Source organism: Muscardinus avellanarius (genome assembly GCF_963383645.1).
Source record: "Muscardinus avellanarius genome assembly, chromosome: 15".
Lineage (NCBI taxonomy): Eukaryota > Metazoa > Chordata > Mammalia > Rodentia > Gliridae > Muscardinus > Muscardinus avellanarius.
This window is the reverse complement of record NC_137801.1, coordinates 80,758,410-80,776,631: the sequence shown is the minus strand read 5'-3', so window position 1 is coordinate 80,776,631 and position 18,222 is coordinate 80,758,410. Positions and strand designations below refer to the sequence as shown.

Sequence of the window (18,222 nt, the reverse complement as noted above, 5' to 3'; positions counted from 1 at the left end):
GAATAAGTGGGTAATATAAGATGATGGCCCCAAGTGGGCTAGAAAGCAATTCGGTCTACTTGTAGCAGAGAAATAAAGCAGAAAGGTGGACATACCTATTCCGACACAGGGTGTTTTATGGATCTTTAATTTGGTATTTCATTAAGATAATGGGGAAGAGAGCCCCTGGGAAGCCCCTCTCCACTAGCACAAGAGGAGGCAGCAAGTTTCTGCCTGGTTCCTGGTTGCGCTGTTTAGTACCTCTTGCTGGAGGCCACGAGGATCCCCATGGAGAGGTCTGGCCTTGGCCGGTGCCCACACCTGCAGCCCCTCTGGGGCTCAGAGACACATTCAGGAAGCTCGCTGAGCACTGGACACCCACACGCCCTGTCCCTGCTTCCATGCCCTAGCCTAGCATGCCTACCCTGGGCCAGAGAATATCGCGCCCCACTCCCAGGGAGAGACACAGCATCGTCAACAGCCCTCCTAAGCCCTGAACAATGTTCCGTGCCCACATCTATTTTCCTGTATGTCTCATTTAACAAAAGTCATTTTCCTGAGGGTCTGAGGGTGGTGACCCAAGCGCAGGGACCAGGCCAGGCCCTTGCCTGTGCCTGTCAGAGCCTCTTTCTGCACAGCTCCTGGCCTACAGGGAGGAAGCAAAGACCCCCATGTCAGAGGTAAGAACTGAGTGAGCAGCGCGGTCATGTCTCCAAGTCACGCGGCTGCTGAGCCAGTGTGGGCGGCTCAGCCTCTCCGTGGACTGTGGGCGGCTTCTGCAACAGCAGAGGGTATGAGACCCGTACGGCAGGGCACCCAGCCTAACAGTGTACAATGAGGATGGCAGGAAACGACAGTGGACAGATATAAAAAATAGCAATTCTTAAAGAGATCCAAAGTAAAACAACAGTAAGTTCATTTTCATACTCAATATTCAAAAGGAAATTTAATAAATAAAACCCACCGGTTTGGAGGCTTCAGGCGGGCAGCCGACTATAAAGAAGATAACTGCTCACAGCCACCCAGCAGTACTCCAAACCTAGAGTTCATCTCCAGGAAGTTGCTTTTAAAATAGAGACAGTTAAAAGCTGCCGATAATCGCCGATTTCCAATAGTGGGCAACTGGGCTCCCCCCCACCCCACTCAGCCCCAGGCGCAGTGCACCGCAGCATCTAATTCCTTTAGAGCACTTGAGCTCTGGCATGCGAGCCTCTGTGGGTGTAGGGTACAAGCCCCGGACCCCGGTGAATACCTGCTTCATGTAGGCATAGCACATGGTCTCTGCGACACGTTTTCCTTCGTCGTAGCAGGCCCGCGGCCCTATCGGGTTCACGTGACCCCAGTACTCCTCGCTCTGAGGGTGGACTTCAGGATCTAGGGTGAAAGAAAAGGAGACAGTTTACATCTTTCTTCTATTTCCAGTTCATAGGCGCTAGAAACAAAGCGTATCCGTAATGCAAACAACCTGGGCCCAAGTAAACATTTGCTTAAAAATGGAGAAGAATGCCAGGGAGGGAAACTCGGTGTTGTGTGATCCTTCTCCTAGATCCAGTGGCACATGGTGTTATCACTACTGATATTAAGTAATGATGACATCTTATAGGAAATAAAATCAAAGTCAATTTTAACTTTCTCCTCTACTTCATAGTGTGTGTGTGTGTGTGTGTGTGTGTTATTGGAGATTGAACCTAGGGGCATTCTACCTTTAAGCTATATCCCTTGCCCTTTTCTAACCTATTTTATTTTATTGTTTTGAAACAGTCTCACTAGTTACTGAGAGTCTCACACTATGTTGCTGAGCCTGGCCATGAAGCTGAGATCCTCCTGTCTCATCTTCCAAAGTACTGGGATTACAGGCATGTGCCATCACACCCGGCTTATAAATTGTTCTTAACTTTCTGATAGTTACACAAACAATCCATGTGAAGATAAAATGGCTTGGCTTTATATTTATAAAATATAAAAAGTGGAACATGTATTTAAAAAAATACAGCATTTTTGTGGAACAGGGTGACTGTCACTTGTGCATCACCAGAACAAATCTTGAGACCCCTCATGGGGCCACCTACAGGCCCCGTGCTGGTAAGAGAGGAACGCAGTGTCCATTAGCAAACAGAACCTCCAATCTCTGTTCCTCTAGTGTGCAAATCAAGCACACGTTAAAATCTGCCAGGGGTACAGATTATTTAAAAAAAAAAAAAAAAAAAAAACAGGCCAGGAGTGGTGGCACACGCTTGTAATCCCAGCATTTGGAGGCTGAGACAGGAGGATCAAAGTTCGAGGACAGTCTCAGGTACTTAGTGAGGCCCTTTACAACTCAGTGAGACCCTGTTTCAAAATAAAGAATAAAAAATAGGGCTGAGGGTATAGCTTAGGGGTAGAATGCCCCTGGGTTCCATCCCCAGTAACATGGAAAAAAAAAAAGTAATGAATCTTTTTTTAGATACAAGTTATATTATATGTATATATTTGCTAATCATTACCTAGTTTATCTAGCTCATTAAGAATTTTATGGATACTGAGCACAAACCATGATAGAAAATGTGGTAGAAATCTGGACAAAAAGATACAGGGCTCCCTGGGATCCGTTCATGCCTCGTTTAGCCTGATGTGACTCTGGGCTCTTCAGAGAAGGGGGCCAGGGCATCACAGAAGTGCACAACCTCACGCCTCCACAGTGTCTGAATCAGACCCACCCCACAGCCCCACAAGGCGCAGCAGCGTCTCCATCTGCTGCTGGCGTCCCGGTCCCTAAAACAGAGGCAGAGCTTTCACCACATAATGGGAGAAAAGACCAAAGGCAAAGACCCCCTGGGAGAAGAAGAAGAAAGACTAACATTTGTTGAGAGGTATCAGATGTCTGATAACCGGACCGCTTTCCAGGGACTTTTGACAAGAGCTGGGCAAGCCAGAGCCCAAATGAGGTGGTTGAAATTTCTGGCAAAGGTAGAAGAAAAATGCTGGGCATACCCAATTAGCCACCAACTGGCACTGTCTGGGCTGAAATGCTCAGGGTGGCAAGCTTCTAAAAAAGCGCTCTCACAAAATTATATTGGGGGAAAAAATGGGGAAAGCCACTTTGTTGTTGTAGCAGTAAAAGTCTAGTCCACACCGATTGCTAATCATCTCCCTCCTTACAGTATTTTCTAAGGTTAATTAACCAAACAAATGCTCCACAAAACGTAAGTGTTCCTTCACCATATGGGAGAGGTGAGCAAGTGTGAATTAAGGAAAATTACACCCCAAAATTATTTAAGACGCTGAAAGGACATCAGCTCTTAGCAAATATGCAGATGGCAAGCGGGGTGGGTAGGAAGACGGGTAAAGGTATCTCTGTGTCTTTTGGACACAGAACACACGTAGAGAGATGCATACTCCACCCTGGCCCGCGTGGGACTTCAGACATGATGATCCTCATCAGCGTTTCATGGAATTTACAAAGAATCTAACCAAATTCTGCACAATTTCCACGTTAACATTTACTCAAAAGTGTGTCCCTTCTGACTTTGCCCTTTTACATCCTATCTCTCTTGTCTAGAACAATCATGACAGAAAGAAAACATCACGTCAGAGTCTGGCTCCCATCCACCAAGAAGTTCTCCCGAGCCATGTGTCCAGGTGGTTTTCAGGCTGAATAGAAACCAAAGTGGTTTAAAAAATTAAGCCCCCCCCGTCCACCATCAACATGAATTCCCAGGAGTCGAGTGCGTCTGGGAGGGAGAAAGGCGGCAGGTTGGTGAAACAAATTCTCAGGTTTTCTGGTGCAACCCACTTAAGGCTCTTCCAGAATTTGTTCTATAGCAGGTAAGATGATTGACACGTGTCACCCAGCAAGGTCTGGCCAATCTGCGGACATTGGTGGGTCAGCCACTCAGCACGCACTGCTCAGAAGAGTGACAGTAAAAAAAAAAAAAAAAAAAATCTCTACTGAATATGACTCTTAGGGTTGTTCTGGAACAGAATGGAAAACATTTCTGACTGGCCCCCAAGGGTGCGAGGTAGGAGGTAGGAGGTAGGTGGCGACCTACAGGACAGGACAGACAGAGTCTGGGCATTGTTAAGTAAAATAAAAAATTTGAAGTAAAATAAAATGTGAGTACGGCGGAGTGTGAAAAACACAAGAGAAGTCCGGTACATATGGCATGTAAAGTTTTAATTGCACAGCTCTCCCCGGGGATCAGGGCGAGGCACCGTGGGGCCCACACGCCTGTCCGAAGCTAGAAGACTTGGGCTCTCCTTTTCAAGGTATGCATCTCGCGAGATGGGGGCTTACTCGTGGGAACGCCCAATTCTTGCTGGGGTTTCGCCCCCCCCAGCAGAGGTCATGTAACACAAAGTCACATGAGTACAGGACCCAACTTATCAGACATCACCCACAGGAAGAACATGAGCTGGCTGGGCCTTTCAGAGTAGGACCCCAGGCTCCCATTCCTCCTTTGCGCAGCACAGGATGCAACATCTCCCGTGGGGGCTCCACACACTCACCTCCATATACCTCCGACGTGGAGGCCAGGAGCAGACGGGCGCCCACGCGTTTTGCCAGCCCTGTGGAAAGCAGAGACGTGATCAGAGGAACTGTCCACTCACATGACAGGCCGATTTAAGCATGCTTTGGTATTAAAGATAACTGGCGAGCCATCAAGTTATTGAGTGTGATTACATCTGCTTTGGACCAAAATAAAAACAAAGGTAGTAAGGAAAGCACAAATGGATCCTCAGAAAGACAGTACTGGGTTGAGCAGAGTTTTAAGCAGGGCCAGATGCAGAATCTGTTGGTTTGCAAAGTTGTGATTGAGAAATTTTATAAAGATGTCTTTACTCCCAAATACCATCCCCTGTTTTCTGACCCCTTCCCCTTGTTAGGCAGAAGGCAAGGTTCTTAAGTTCCAAAATGGCCCACCTGCCACTTCCCCAACGTGCCCTGGGGTCTTCTGACCTAGGCCACATAATGTCTGGGTAACTCTTGCACCCATCCTCCTGCTGCCTCCAGGGATGTGTACACAGCATCTTCTCCTCAGCAGCTTGCTGCATTCCTCAACCCTGTTCTGAACCCCTTTCTGGAGCTTAGGGTCCCCCACAGAATGGACTAGACCACTATTACCTAAAGGGTCAAGTGCGCGTGGAGAATCCTCCAAACTCTTTCCCGGAGTCCCACCACACTGTGGTCACTGGCAGCTCTAAGAAGCCCAGGCCTTTCACTCAGTTGCTTCCTGAACATAACCCATCACTGTGCACCCTACACTGCAAGGGACACTGCTGAGCACCCAGCCTTGCACACGGGGCAAGCCTGCTGCCCAGGAGGGACGGCAAGAGGAAGACATAAAGGATAGCACTTGCCACTTCAGGGCATTGCAGGGAAGCTGAGATTGAGAGGCCATAGTCTGAGGACCTGGGGAAGAAAGTAGGAAGCCATGAAGATATGCAAGAATGAGCACCTGCGGTTCCCTGAAAGGTAAGGATTTGGAAATCAAGCCTGCTGACACCAGTGTGCTGGATGAGGGGAATGTTAAAAGGTATGATGTGTGCACAGCCTATGAACCTTAAACCGTAAAACAAACAAACAAACAACAAAAAAAACCTTCTCTCCTCTAAGTTACGTGGTCAGTCTTTTAGAGTACAGCTGGAAGGATGCTGATGGATACATCCCCCCCCCCCCCAACATAAATCCATTCTCCATTAACATAACTCTGTCGTGTCAGGAATGACATATAAGTAGAATCATGCATCATATCACCCTCTTGGATTGAGTTTTCCCTGATCGTACTTCCCTGGAAGTCTATCCAAGCTGCTGTATATCTCAACAGTTCCTTCCTGTGTACTGCTGAGTGCTATTCCAGGGGATGTGTGTATCAAGGTCAAGTTCATCATTCCCCTGCTCCTACTGGACATTTCAGTTATTACAGTTTTATTTCATTATGACTAAAGCTGCTTATGAACACCATTATGGTTTTCGTGTGTACATAAGTTTTCAGTTCTCTGAGACAAATGCCCAAGTTGATAATTACTGAGCAGTATGGTGGCTGCGTACTTAGTTTTTCCCCCTTTCTTACTTTTGTGATCTGGAGATTGTACTCAGGGGTGCTCTGCCACTGAGCTTACATCCTCAGCCCTTTTCATTTTGAGACAAGGTCTTGCTAAATTTCCCAGGCTGGCCTTGAACTTGTGATTCTCCTGTCTCAGCTTCCTGAGTTGCTGAGAATATAGGTGTGTGCCTGGTTGCACATTTAGTTTTTTTAAGAAACGGTCAAACTGTTCTACAGAGTAACTATGCCATTCTATGTTCCTGCCACCTGGGAATGAACTAGCTAATAGTTTTTTCTAAACATTGGTACAATCTACACATCACATATGCAATGTGTTCAGGATTTTAAGAAAAACCAAGCTAGAAGACTGTTTGTTTTGTTTTGTAGCACTTAGGAAGGCATCCTATCTCTGAGCTATACCCCAAGCCCAATTTTTTTTGTTGTTGTTTGGAAATGGAGTCTTGGTAGGTTGATGAGAGTCGCCCTACTTGCTGAGACTATCCTTGAATCTGTGATCCTCCTGTCTCAGCCTCCCAAGTACTAGGATTACAAGTGTCACAGTGCCCAGTTGACGTGAAGAATCTGGAAGAGAGGGAACTATCCCAGGTGGAGCCAGGGGTGCTAACCTGGGCTACTGCTGAGCCCAAGCGTCTATGCTGAGATTGGATGAAGTTTCATCAGATTTAAAAAAAAAAAAAAAAAAAAAAAAACAACCAGCGGACGTAGGAAGCGGTGAGGGAAAGAGGCCGCCCTGGACAAAACCAGGCAAGTGCAAAGTGCAGCGCATCTGGTCTCTAGTGCAAAACGGCCATGACACATGTGTGGCGCTCTTCCCATCTGAGTGACGGTCTCTCTGTGACTGTCCACGTTACTCCTAGAAAAGCCCTTACCCTCTCTGCGAGACCGCCAAACCAGCTGAAGTCATGGCTCAGGCCTTTGCTCTGGAGGCCTTTGGCCTTGAACTCCAATGGCATTTTGCTGGGCCTGTCCTGGAACACCCCCCACCCCTCACCCCCACCCCCACACACAAGACGCCGGCAGGTCAGCCTGAGTGTAACCTTATTTGAATATCCCCAGGTGGACAGTGCAGCGTTTTGGCCACCGTGACCGCGCCCCGTAAATAGGAAGAGTAAGTGTCATGCACACAGTGGGCTTTTCCTCCACGCTGTCTGGCTCTGGTGTGATGGAGAGGGTTAGAGGGTCCGAGAGAGTGTGAGGAAGCGCTGGGAGTTTATGTTGGCAAGAGCCGAGGGCAGCCTCTGCCATACCACAACCAGAGTAGAAGCAGGGGTGACAACGAAGGCAGATGCTCTTTCTACATCAAAAGAATGGATCATCTCACCCCAAGTACAACTTGACTTTCATGATGGTTAATTTTGTGTTATCAATTCAACAGGCTAAGGGATGCCCAGATATCTAGTTGAATACTATTTTGGAGTAGGTCTGTGAGAGTGTTTCTAAAAGAGAATACCATCCTCATCTGTAGACTGACTAGAGCAGAGAGTTCTCTCCGAAGCGAGTCCTCCCCAACGTGAGTCCTCATTCGATCCCTTGAGGACCTTAAGAGAATATAGAAGTAGAGGAAGGCTGACTGCTCAGGCTGAAGTATCAGCCTACCCTGGGTCCTCCAGTTCTTGGGCTTTTGATCTCCATTTCCACCTCCCTTGAGGGTCTGGGGATGGAACCCAGGGGCATTCAACCTCTGGGCTCCACCCCCTGCCCTATTTTTTATTCTTTATTTTGAAGCCGGGTCTCACTGAGTTGCAGAGGGCCTCACTAAGTAGCTATGGCTGCCAATCCCTCACTAAAAACAACAACAACAACAACAACAACAACAACAACACCAAAACCAGTTTGTCCTTCCTCCCTCCCTTCTTTTTTCTTTTTACTTTTTGTAAAAAGTATTTACTTTTTGCTGGGTATTGAACCCAGGGCCTTGTGCATGCTAGGTAAGCACATTATCACTAAGCTATATTGTCAACTTTTAACAAATCCCTGTCTCCATATCTAACTATACTCCTATCCTGTTCCTCTCAAGTATCCTAGTACAGCCCTCCAAAATGCTTAGTTTTAAGAGATTTAAAAACACATTCTCCCTCTGCCCTTTCAGATCCTTGTTTCCATGCTCTACTCGAATTAAAATTTAGGGCTGTCTTTCCCAACTCCATTTATACAACTTGCTTTAAATGTTCCTATAATTAAATTAATTTTTCACTTGACATTTTAAAAAGTGGTTCCTTCCTTCTACTTAATAATCACAACACCTAGTTTAAAAGATAAAAGTCTACCTAATTGAAGCATGCGTCTAATTTTAAATGTTAACAAATGTTCTTGCCCATAGCTAGAATTTAAGGCATGTTGTTTGTGCATACACACACAGTCACTTTTAATACTAATCACCCTTTCATCTTGTACTTTTGATGTGAATCCGAAGGTCAGTCGAGAGCAGAAACGGTTTCCATGACCTCCACATGGCCAGCTTCTCTGCTCACTCCTTCCAGGAGCGCTGCTGAACTACCCCCGTGTGCGAGGCCGCACCAACCCAATCTGGAGACAAGAGCTGCCAGTGCTTTGAGCACATGGCCAACCATTAGTCCTGGAAACTGGTCAACTAGCTTTGGAGGAGAAAGAGGAATGCTGGTGGCCACTTTGAAGTATGTGTGGTCACTTGCAAGGGATTTACACTGAGGCCTCAAAGACTGGTCACTCTGACAGAGGGAAGTCAGACCTTTCCCCATGAGGTATTCTATGGCATAAAGGCACACTGAATATTCCAAGTAACATGGGCAGAGGATAAGAAGGGATATAAACAGCAAGGCCAAACTCAAACAGAATTTCCAGTGACAAGGGTCCCCTCAGCCACAATTCTCTATTCTCTTTTCCATAGTTTCAGCTACCTGTGGTCAACCTCAATGTGAAAATATAACATGAAAATTCCAGAAACAAATGATCCTTAAGTTTGTTTTTTTTTTTTTTTTGGTGGTACTGGGGTTCCTGGAAGCCCTTCTACCTCTGGGCTACACTCCCAGACCTATTTTATATATTTTGAAACAGGGTCTCTTAAGCCAGCAAGACTGGCTTCGAACCAGAGCGATCCTCCTGTCTCCGCCTCCCAAGCACGGGGATTACAAGCGTGCGCCACCACGCCCGGCTGATCCTTAAGTTTTTAACTGTGTACTGCCGTGAGTAGCGGGATGAACTATCGTGCTGCGCCCTCCACCCTGCCCAGGATGGGAGCCAGTCTTCTCTCTGGTTCATCCACACTGTATACACACCCACCTGTCACTCATCCTGTAACCACCTCCACGAGCAACTGTGGTGGTATCACAGCGACTCTGTTCAAGTTAGCCTTACTTTATTTAAAAATGGCCCCCCAAAGCCCAAGAGTAGTAGTGCTAGAAATTCAGATATGCCAAAGAAAAGCTAAAAAGTGCTTCCTGTAAAGTGAAAGAGTGAAAGTCCTTGACGTAAGAAAAAAAAAGTCATATGCTAAAATTGCGAAGATCTTGAGTATGAACAAATCTGCCATGTGAAACTGCGAACAAGGAAATCTGTACCTCAAAGTGCACAGTTACAGCCATTATGTGTGATAAGTGCACAGTGAAGATGGGAAAGGTGTCAATTATACAGTGCAGTACTGTCTTGGGCTTTAGGTATTCACTGGGGGTCTTGGTATGCACCCCTGCGGAGAAAGGGGAAACAACTGTACTTATGTTTGGAATTTGTGTACAAAGTAGTGCCAGCAAAAGCAGCAAAATGAGAAAATAACAACTTACCCAACATGTTTAATGTCCCGATTGTATTGGTCTTCAGCGTCTTGATAGGATTATACATGTAGTTTGGAGGGGAGGCGGGGGATGCCAGGTGGTATATCTGGTCAACTAAAGAAAAGCATGTTACTTCCAAGAAAAAAACTTAAAAAGCAAAAGCAAAAGAAATCTCCTAGGGATTAGGCTGTAAAATAAAGGTGTTAGTATATCTTTCATGGAAATTCTAGTGGTTAGCAAATTATACTTTGTAAAAACTAATTTACGTTTGTAATTAGAAGAACTTTAATCAAAAATAAAAGTCTTAATTATCTGGAAACAACATATGTGCTGCCCCAGTAATTGGAACCTTTTCTCCCATAAGTCGGAGTCGATCCTTGCCTGATATTTATCTGATAAAGGAGTCACATTAAAAAGACCATTGGTTTTTGAGGCAGAGAATTAAGTGTGTATATGTGAAGTAAAGTTTTTTGTTTGTTTGTTTTGTTTTCTGGCTTGTGAAAAAAATCTTACATAAAAGTAGACACAAAACTGGGGCAGAAAATAGCCTTTCCTTTATTTTTATGCATCCCTTATATATAAAACCAGGCCCTGAGATGATGACCCGAGATGATGATTTTAAAGCTACATATTGCAGCAAAGTAATTTAGATTCCACACAACTCCCCGCTTTAACATCACCACACCACAGCTCTCTGCTCCCCAGGTCAGGTATCACCTGCACACAGCAGAGAGGCCAGTGGGGACGGGCCTCTCCTGTGAAATGGCACTGACAAATAAACACATATGAGGAAAGCCTTCCTTCCACTGGCTGTAGCACGTCATTCTGCTTTAGCTACAGACGACAGAAAACACACCCGCTGCTCACGGCAGAGCTATGAACAAGGGAATCAGAAAACACTGCTGCTGAAATAAAGCCTGCTTCTATACATGGCTTCGTCCAGGACGAGAGCCTTGTAGGGAACCTTCTCCCCACCTCCTCCCAGCCCTCGCAGCTCCTCCCCAGGGCTTCTGCCCACCTCCTCCCCAGGGAACCACGACTCCCTCCCTGTCTAGTTCCTGGGAAGAAACACTAGCGATGAGGCTCCTGCGGCTCAGTCTGGAGATTCGCCATCAGTCTGTGCTCCACATCTGAGTGCTCACACTGGACGTGCTTTGTCCCCTAAGGGTTCCTGTGCTGAAGGCTGGGTTGTCAGTGTGGCAGCACCGAGAGGGGGTAGGACGTTTAAGAGGTGAGAGGGCATTAGGTCATTCTGGAGAGGGATTAATGCTTTTTCTCAGGGTTTCCAACTGTTATGGGCTATACTTGAGAAAGGGGAAATTCTAAGAGTGAGCCTAACCACTCCCTCGTGTTCTGGGTCCTCTCTCATCATTCGGTGTGTCTGTCTGTCCCTCCCCCTCCCTGTCCCTCTTTTTCATGTACTACCCACCATATGATGCTAGCTACCATGCTGGCCATACTGGAAACTACCGCTGGTTCTATGCTCTTAGACCTTTGGAACTACAAGCTTAAAAAATCCTTTTTTTCTGCCGGGCATGGTGGTGCACACTTGTAATCCCAGTATCTGGGAGGCTGAGACAGGAGGATCCAGATTCGTGGACAGCCTTAGCTACTACTTAGTGAGGCCCTTTGCAACTCAGTGAGACCCCGTTTCAAAATAAAGAATAAAATATAGGGCTGGGGGGGTATAGCTTGGAGGTAGAATATTCCTTAGTTTCATCCCCAGTACTGCAAAACAAAAACAAAAAAAACACCGTGCATCTGGTATTCTGTTATAGTAGCTCAAAAAAGACTAAGATAAAGAGTCACCCAGCAAGGCCAGGCCTGGGCAACACCTGGATGAAGAAACTTTAGGATAGGAAACTATAGAACTTTAGACATATTTTTATTTTCTTTTTTTGTTTTGGTGGTATTGGGGTTCCTGGAAAGCCTTCTACCTCCAGTCTACACTCCCAGACCTATTTTATATTTTTATTTGGAAACAGGGTCTCTTAAGCCAGAGCTGCTGGCTGGCTTTGAACCTGCGCGATCCTCCTGTCTCCGCCTCCCAAGCATGGGGATTACAAGCGTGCGCCACCACGCCCAGCTTAGACATCTATTTTTAAAAAGCTAAGTCTACACAACATTCAGCTAATTTACAGATAACTTATACTTACTGGAAGAGAATTAAGAAAGCACAAAACAACTTAAAATGGTTGATAGTCTGTCAATATACAAATATACTGAAAATACCTCTCCAAATAACAAAAATCTTGTCTTTCATCCCTGCCCTCAAATTATTCTGATGTGATAGATAGCTTAAAATTAAAAATGAACAAAAATCTATTATGTCAACTGTAAGGTAGTTGTTTAGAGTCAATTTTTACACATTAAAGACATCTTCCTGAGGTAGCTCTGCCTTTTCCAGCTTACAGAGAAGACCAGCATGAGCCTGGGTACCACAGTTCAGATACAGACTACCCGCAAAGGCCTATGTGGTATAGGTTTCATCCCCAGCCTGGCCCTACCGAAAGGAGGAGGAACCTGTCAGAAGTGGAGATGACCGGGGGTGGGGAGGCCTTTACGATCCCTGGGAGTGTGCCCGTGAAGGAGATGGTGAGACCACAGCCCCAACCTCTCTTTTCCCCACCGTGAAGTCAGCAGTTTGCTCACCACACATGTGCTGCCTCATCACAGGCCCAAAAGCAACAGGGCAAACTGACCATGGACTAAAACCTCCCAAACCATTAGCCAAAATAAATCTTTCCTCTTTTTAAGTTGATTGCTTTAGGTATTTGCCACAGTTAACAGAAAGCTGGCTAAAACACTGGGTCGGTTCCTACATACCCACTTCAAGGCTCCAGGGCTGCAGGTATAAGTGGCAGGTCATCAATTCCAGATTTGGGTACTGAGTCTCTTCTAAAACATGTCCTGCATACACTGCCCCTACAGAGCAGAATTGGGTCCTTAAAACCAGATGTGTCTCAACAGACTTTCAGAGCTGAGTGTGTTCCTGAGCCAAGACCTGGAGCTTGTGTCTCACCTCACAGGTCACTGACTATTCTGCCCTCACACACGGGCAGTGTAAACCCGTGTGCATAGGTTAGGATCTTACGGAACACACTGTTCAGCACCCTCTTTACTCCAGTGGTGTCAATGTCTACAGGGAAAGACAGAAAACTGCACTGAAGACCAAGAGGAGCAAAGTGTGCCTTATACTTCACAGACATCAAACAGTTGCATCACCCCGCATCCTTCTTCAAAGCTCAACCCCAGGGTCAGCGTGTGTGGGCAGCCTCCCCCAGCCCTGGTCACAGATGATCTGTATGCTGCTGGCCACCTAGACCACTAGTTCAAAACGGCTTCAGGGGCTTTGTCAGGTGATTCTCACACATCTTCACTAATCAGAAGCTCACTGGGCCTGAGGATGGTTTTTCCTTCCTCCTATCTCCACAGAGCTTTCAGAGCAGGGAAGCCAGGCTTCCTGTGTGACCTAGAGCACACACAGATACAGAGTCTGAGATCACAGTAGGACTCAGGCACTGGAATTTCTCAATGAGCCTGGAATCCTTCGATGGAAGACGAGTAACTGTCAATGATGCTTTGGTCCCAGGCCTTGGAGAACAGTGTTCTGGGTATCAGAACAGATGATCTGGGGTGCCATCAATTGAAACTTTTCCATTCAAAAAAGGCTAGTCCATCAGGTTGTAGTGTTTTTATCATTGATAATTTAGCCATCCTACTCTTTCCAGAAAGCCAAAGGATGTCTCATAAAACTGTGTCATGACCATATGTAAGTATGGTCATGGTATGACATCCCATTTAAGAACTGGAAAACCAAAGTTCCCCCACAGTCCCGCTTTCCGTTAAGGATGTGTTCTGCCTGTAACGCTGATGCCGATGACTCCAGTCCCTGTCCTAAAAGGGTCAGAGAACCAGTCAGTCTGCTGATTTAATTAATCTGGTATGGAATTATGAGGGGAGGGAGGGAAACGTCAGAGCAGAGATAAACAACCAGAGATGAGAGATGCCACACAAATACAAGTGAAATTAATAACAACCAACTCTGGAATGTAAATAAAGCAGCAAAGTTAATAACCCTCGTGACCAGAAAAAAACCCCAAAAAACCCTTAGAACATGTCAACTGTGTAGTTCAAAGAACATCAGAAATGAGTGTGACATTTAAAAACCCTGGTTGGGGGTGGAAAGAGGCAGCCAACACGGGCAGGCAAGAAAGGAATGCCTACTCATTTGCTGGACACGCAGCGCCTTTGGACGCTGACCGCCAAGTGACCCTGCCGGGACCCTTTCACATTTACAAGGCCATGTGCTGTGATCTCAGCTAGAAGAATACGAGCCTCTGGAAACCAGCCTAAAAGAACTCCAGTTAATTATCAACCACTGCATTCCTACCAGCGGGCAGGTGTGTTCACATCTTGCTGGGAAGAGGCAGGAGAGGGGACAGCCAGGGCTTGCTTGCAGGAAAGCCCAGTGAACAGGGAAGCCCAGTGAAGTAGATTCTTCAGACGGATGTCACTGTGCCTGAAACCCATACCAATCTACATAAATGAGGAAGGAAACGACACTGGAGAAAGAGAACAACTCTTGGGATAACTCCAAATCATTGTTTGATAAATCAGGCATGATCTACCAAAGGGAAACCCACGTTAGGACAGACTGCCACGTCTGCACATCCCCACTGAATGTTTTTGCTAAAGTCCCTGCCGTAGCCGGTGTAAGGGTCCCCCCTTGTAATTCTCATGCCTGATGGCCCTGGCTAGTGCTAATTAAGAGCCTGGACCGTAATCAACTAAAGACCATGGACTATGAAATCACTAAGAAGCAAAACACAGAATTGGTTCTTTTTGTGAATGCCTGTGATTATTTGGCATCTAGTGAAATCCCATGATAGAGACCCATGTCAGCTGGGTGTTGTGGTATATTCCTGTAATCCCAGAATTTCAAAGGCTGAAACAGGAGGATCACAGGACCAAGGCCAGCCTCAGCAACTTAGTGAAACCCTTAGCAATTTAAAGAGACCCTTTACAAAGCAAAAACGAAGTGAAATTGAAAATGGCTGGGGGTTTACCTTGGAGTGATGCCTCTGGGTTTAATTTCCAACGTGTACACACGCGCGCACGCGCGCACACACACACACACACACACACACACACACACACACACACACACACAGCATGCTACAAAATTCTATAGCCCCAGTCAGAGGCCTGGCAGAAATATAGTCAACCCCCCAGTTCCATGGGTACTGCATTCACAGACTCAACCAGAAATAAAAAATATTCTCCAAACAAAAGACCGCATGTAATCCCAACGTGTAAGGACTTTTTGTCATTACACTCTATATACTACTATATAACAACTACTAATGTAGAACTTATGTTGTATTAGGTATTACAAGATGTCTAGAAAGTACTTCATGTACAAGACGGTGTGTACTGGTTCTATGAAGTAGCACCCCTCTGTATGTCAGGGAGTTGAGCAGCTGCAGATTCCTGTATTCAGGGGGTCCTGGAACCAGCCCCCCTTGGGTGCTGATGGATGACTGCCCTGGGGCGGTACTGCCCGGGGGTCCACTCTGCAACACGCAGTTCCACAGTAGGCTAATGCCTTACCCCGAAGTCAACACTTTTGATGAAAAAAGACTCTAGAACTTCTCTCACAACAAATAAGAGTGGGATTTTAACTTGATTCCTACTGAAGAGTATTTACTTAACATGAAGGCTGCATGTGCCAGAGGTCTGGCTCAGCCCCAGACTTGAGGCTACTCACCAGTGCTGCTGGTGAGGTACAGAGGGGCTCACCTTCCCGGAATCACGCCCGTGGTGTCCGCACAGTGTTCTGCAGGAAGCCCACTGCTCCAAATTAAACAGACAGGACCTCTAAGATCCACGTCTCTGCAGTTTATATCGACATTTACAACCAAAGTTGAGACAGAAATTTCCTAAGTTAAAAATATTCCCGTCAGAGGAGCATAGCTGAGACGGCTACATAAGTATGGGCCCAATCCCCTCGGAAACACTGTCTCCTCCACACCCCTCGTTACAGTGGGGCCAGGGGCCGCAGCCAGGCCTCCCTCTCCTGTTTCCCATCCTTTCCTGGTGGCTTTTCACAGGGCTTCAGATCTGAGTAAAGGGTGGGTAAAAGGAAGAGCTCCATGCCGTTTTCCTAGTCTGTAAATGGAGGATCACAACTGGCTACTGCACATGAGCACTGAAAGCATCCGATTCGTCAATCACAGGCAGCCAATAGGGAAGCGCCTGGGATGCAGCAGTGAGTGTCAGCTAAGGGCATGTTCTTTTATTTTTCTGAACAGCAGGACAAGGTACCATTAAGCTCCAGTATCACTATCCCCAGAACGCAAGGAGTATTGCCGCCTCTGTCTGTTCCCTATAGAAATGCTGACCTCAAGATTCTGGTTCATTCGGGTAGTAGAAAAGCAAATCAAAAGACCTTTTCAGGTGAAGCCAGTGCTGTGTATCTACCTGGAGCCTGAACAGGTAAGTGCCTCAAAATCTTAAAACAGTGATGACACAGAGAAGTGTACACCAGTGGCTTTCTGAAGCATGGCTTATGATGCCCAAACTGCAAAGAACCCAAACACCCAACGCGATTTAATGAAGCTGTACTATACTCATGCAATGGGGATTTTCTAATAAATAATGTTGCGGGGAGAAAATATGTCTTTGTAAAGAGATCTAGTACAGTCAGATAACCAAATACTAAACAGAAACCAAAAAAATTTTTTTTCTTAAGTAGCTGTCAGTGTATAATATAGAAAGATCACCAGGATCTAGTACATGGAAAAAAAAAATAAGATGAATACCAATATATAACAGGTTACTTACTCTATAAAGAAAAATTATTAGAATGAGTTTATATTTTATTTGGAAACAGGGTCTCTTAGGCCAGTGAGGCTGGCTTCGAACCCGTGCGATCCTCCTGTCTCAGCCTCCCAAGCGCGGGGATTACAAGAGTGCACCACCACGCCTGGCAGAATGAGCTTATATTAGTAAACTAATTATTTGCTACTCACATAGAGGAAGGGCAGATGAAAAACATTAGAGAAATTTCCTAAATTTAGTAAAGTTAGGAACTAGAAAGAGATAGAGACAAAAGAGACTTTTTACAGTGCACCTTTCTAATTATTTTTCTTATTACAAATTAGATCCTTATAACTATATTGCCCACTAAGAATGTTTTTAACTCAAAAAAAGATTGAATGTTAACATCAATAGATTATTTTAATAGAAGATGAAAGACAATTTTGTTTAGTATTTTTATATTTCTCTAAATCATCTTTAATATCTATGTATTATTTCCATCACGACAAGACTATTTTAAAAAGCGGAAAAACAATAAGATCCTTTTCTATTTCATTCTTCATTAAATAAACAAAAACCCCTAATTCCTTCATTTAGTTCAAAGTGTTTTTAATCTCTCAAGATTTCTCCTTTGACCCTTATGCTATGCACAAGCATGTTGTTTAATCTCTGAAGTACGTTGTGGTTTCCCAGCTTTCTTTCTGCTGCTGATTTCTAGTTTAACTCCACCTTGGTCTGAGAGGATACTTTCTATGGTATTCTCTGAGGTTGGTCAAGGTGTGTTTTATAGCCCAGAACGTTCCAGATGAGCTTGAGAAGAAATGTGTTCTGCTGCCGTGACAGGAAGCGGCCCCTGTAGGAGCAGAAAGAGGGGAGAGGCAGGGAGATGGGCGGGGCTGCAGGAAGGGAGGCCATTGTCAAGCCCAAGGCTCAGGCTGGAAAGCTGAGGAAGGAAAATATGAAAAGCTAGGCTTTAAACTCTGAGGGCGAGAAAGATCTTAGGCCTCCGAACTTGAATGACACCTGAGGGAATTTAATATTCTGAGCAGAGGACCAAAAAATGTTAATCATACACCGTATGGCCCACCTAGCATGTGCGCACATGTGCACACGTGTCCTCTGCCCTGTCCAGAGGCAGCAGGGGGATTCAAATAAGCTGAAAGCCAACTGGCCAACCTAAAAAATCCCACCATGGTTGTTTAAAAGATTAGGTTAACTGTTCATATAGTCTTGGAATGACTGTAGCATTAAAAGAGGAAGAGGAGGAGAATCAACAGAAAAGGCAAAATAAATAGATGAGGCTATATTAAAAAATACAGAATTTCGGTGGGCATGATGGTGCATGCCTATATCTCAGTACTTGGAAGGCTGGGATAGATAGGATCACAGGTTCGAGGCCAGCCTCAGCAACATTTGAAGCTTATTGTTTTAAAACAACAAAAATAAAAAGGGTTAGGGGTATAATCTAGAGGTAAAATGACCCTGGGTTCAAAATTCAGGATTAATAAATATTTATGTGTATACACACACACACGCACATGGAAATAAAGGCAAAGGCTAGATTGAGGGGATGCTGAAGTATGTCCAATGTTCAGCATTCCTACTATAAAGAACTTTGTACTAAAAGTGAA

At 45.5% G+C, this 18,222-nt stretch overlaps 1 protein-coding gene across 5 annotated transcripts in view; it reads right to left on the bottom strand.

Annotated features, from left to right (window-relative positions):
* The window catches only part of UXS1 (UDP-glucuronate decarboxylase 1), a gene marked incomplete at both ends in the record, with an annotated part of 83,718 nt that overhangs the window by 26,037 nt on the left and 39,459 nt on the right, over nucleotides 1-18,222 (bottom strand). For all 5 annotated transcript variants that reach the window (XM_080711509.1, XM_080711510.1, XM_080711512.1 and 2 more), the window contains 3 exons: nucleotides 1,232-1,353; nucleotides 4,465-4,524; nucleotides 9,779-9,883. In XM_080711509.1, the coding sequence (XP_080567635.1) occupies nucleotides 1,232-1,353; nucleotides 4,465-4,524; nucleotides 9,779-9,883 (287 nt within the window). The remainder of the gene's footprint in view (nucleotides 1-1,231; nucleotides 1,354-4,464; nucleotides 4,525-9,778; nucleotides 9,884-18,222) is intronic.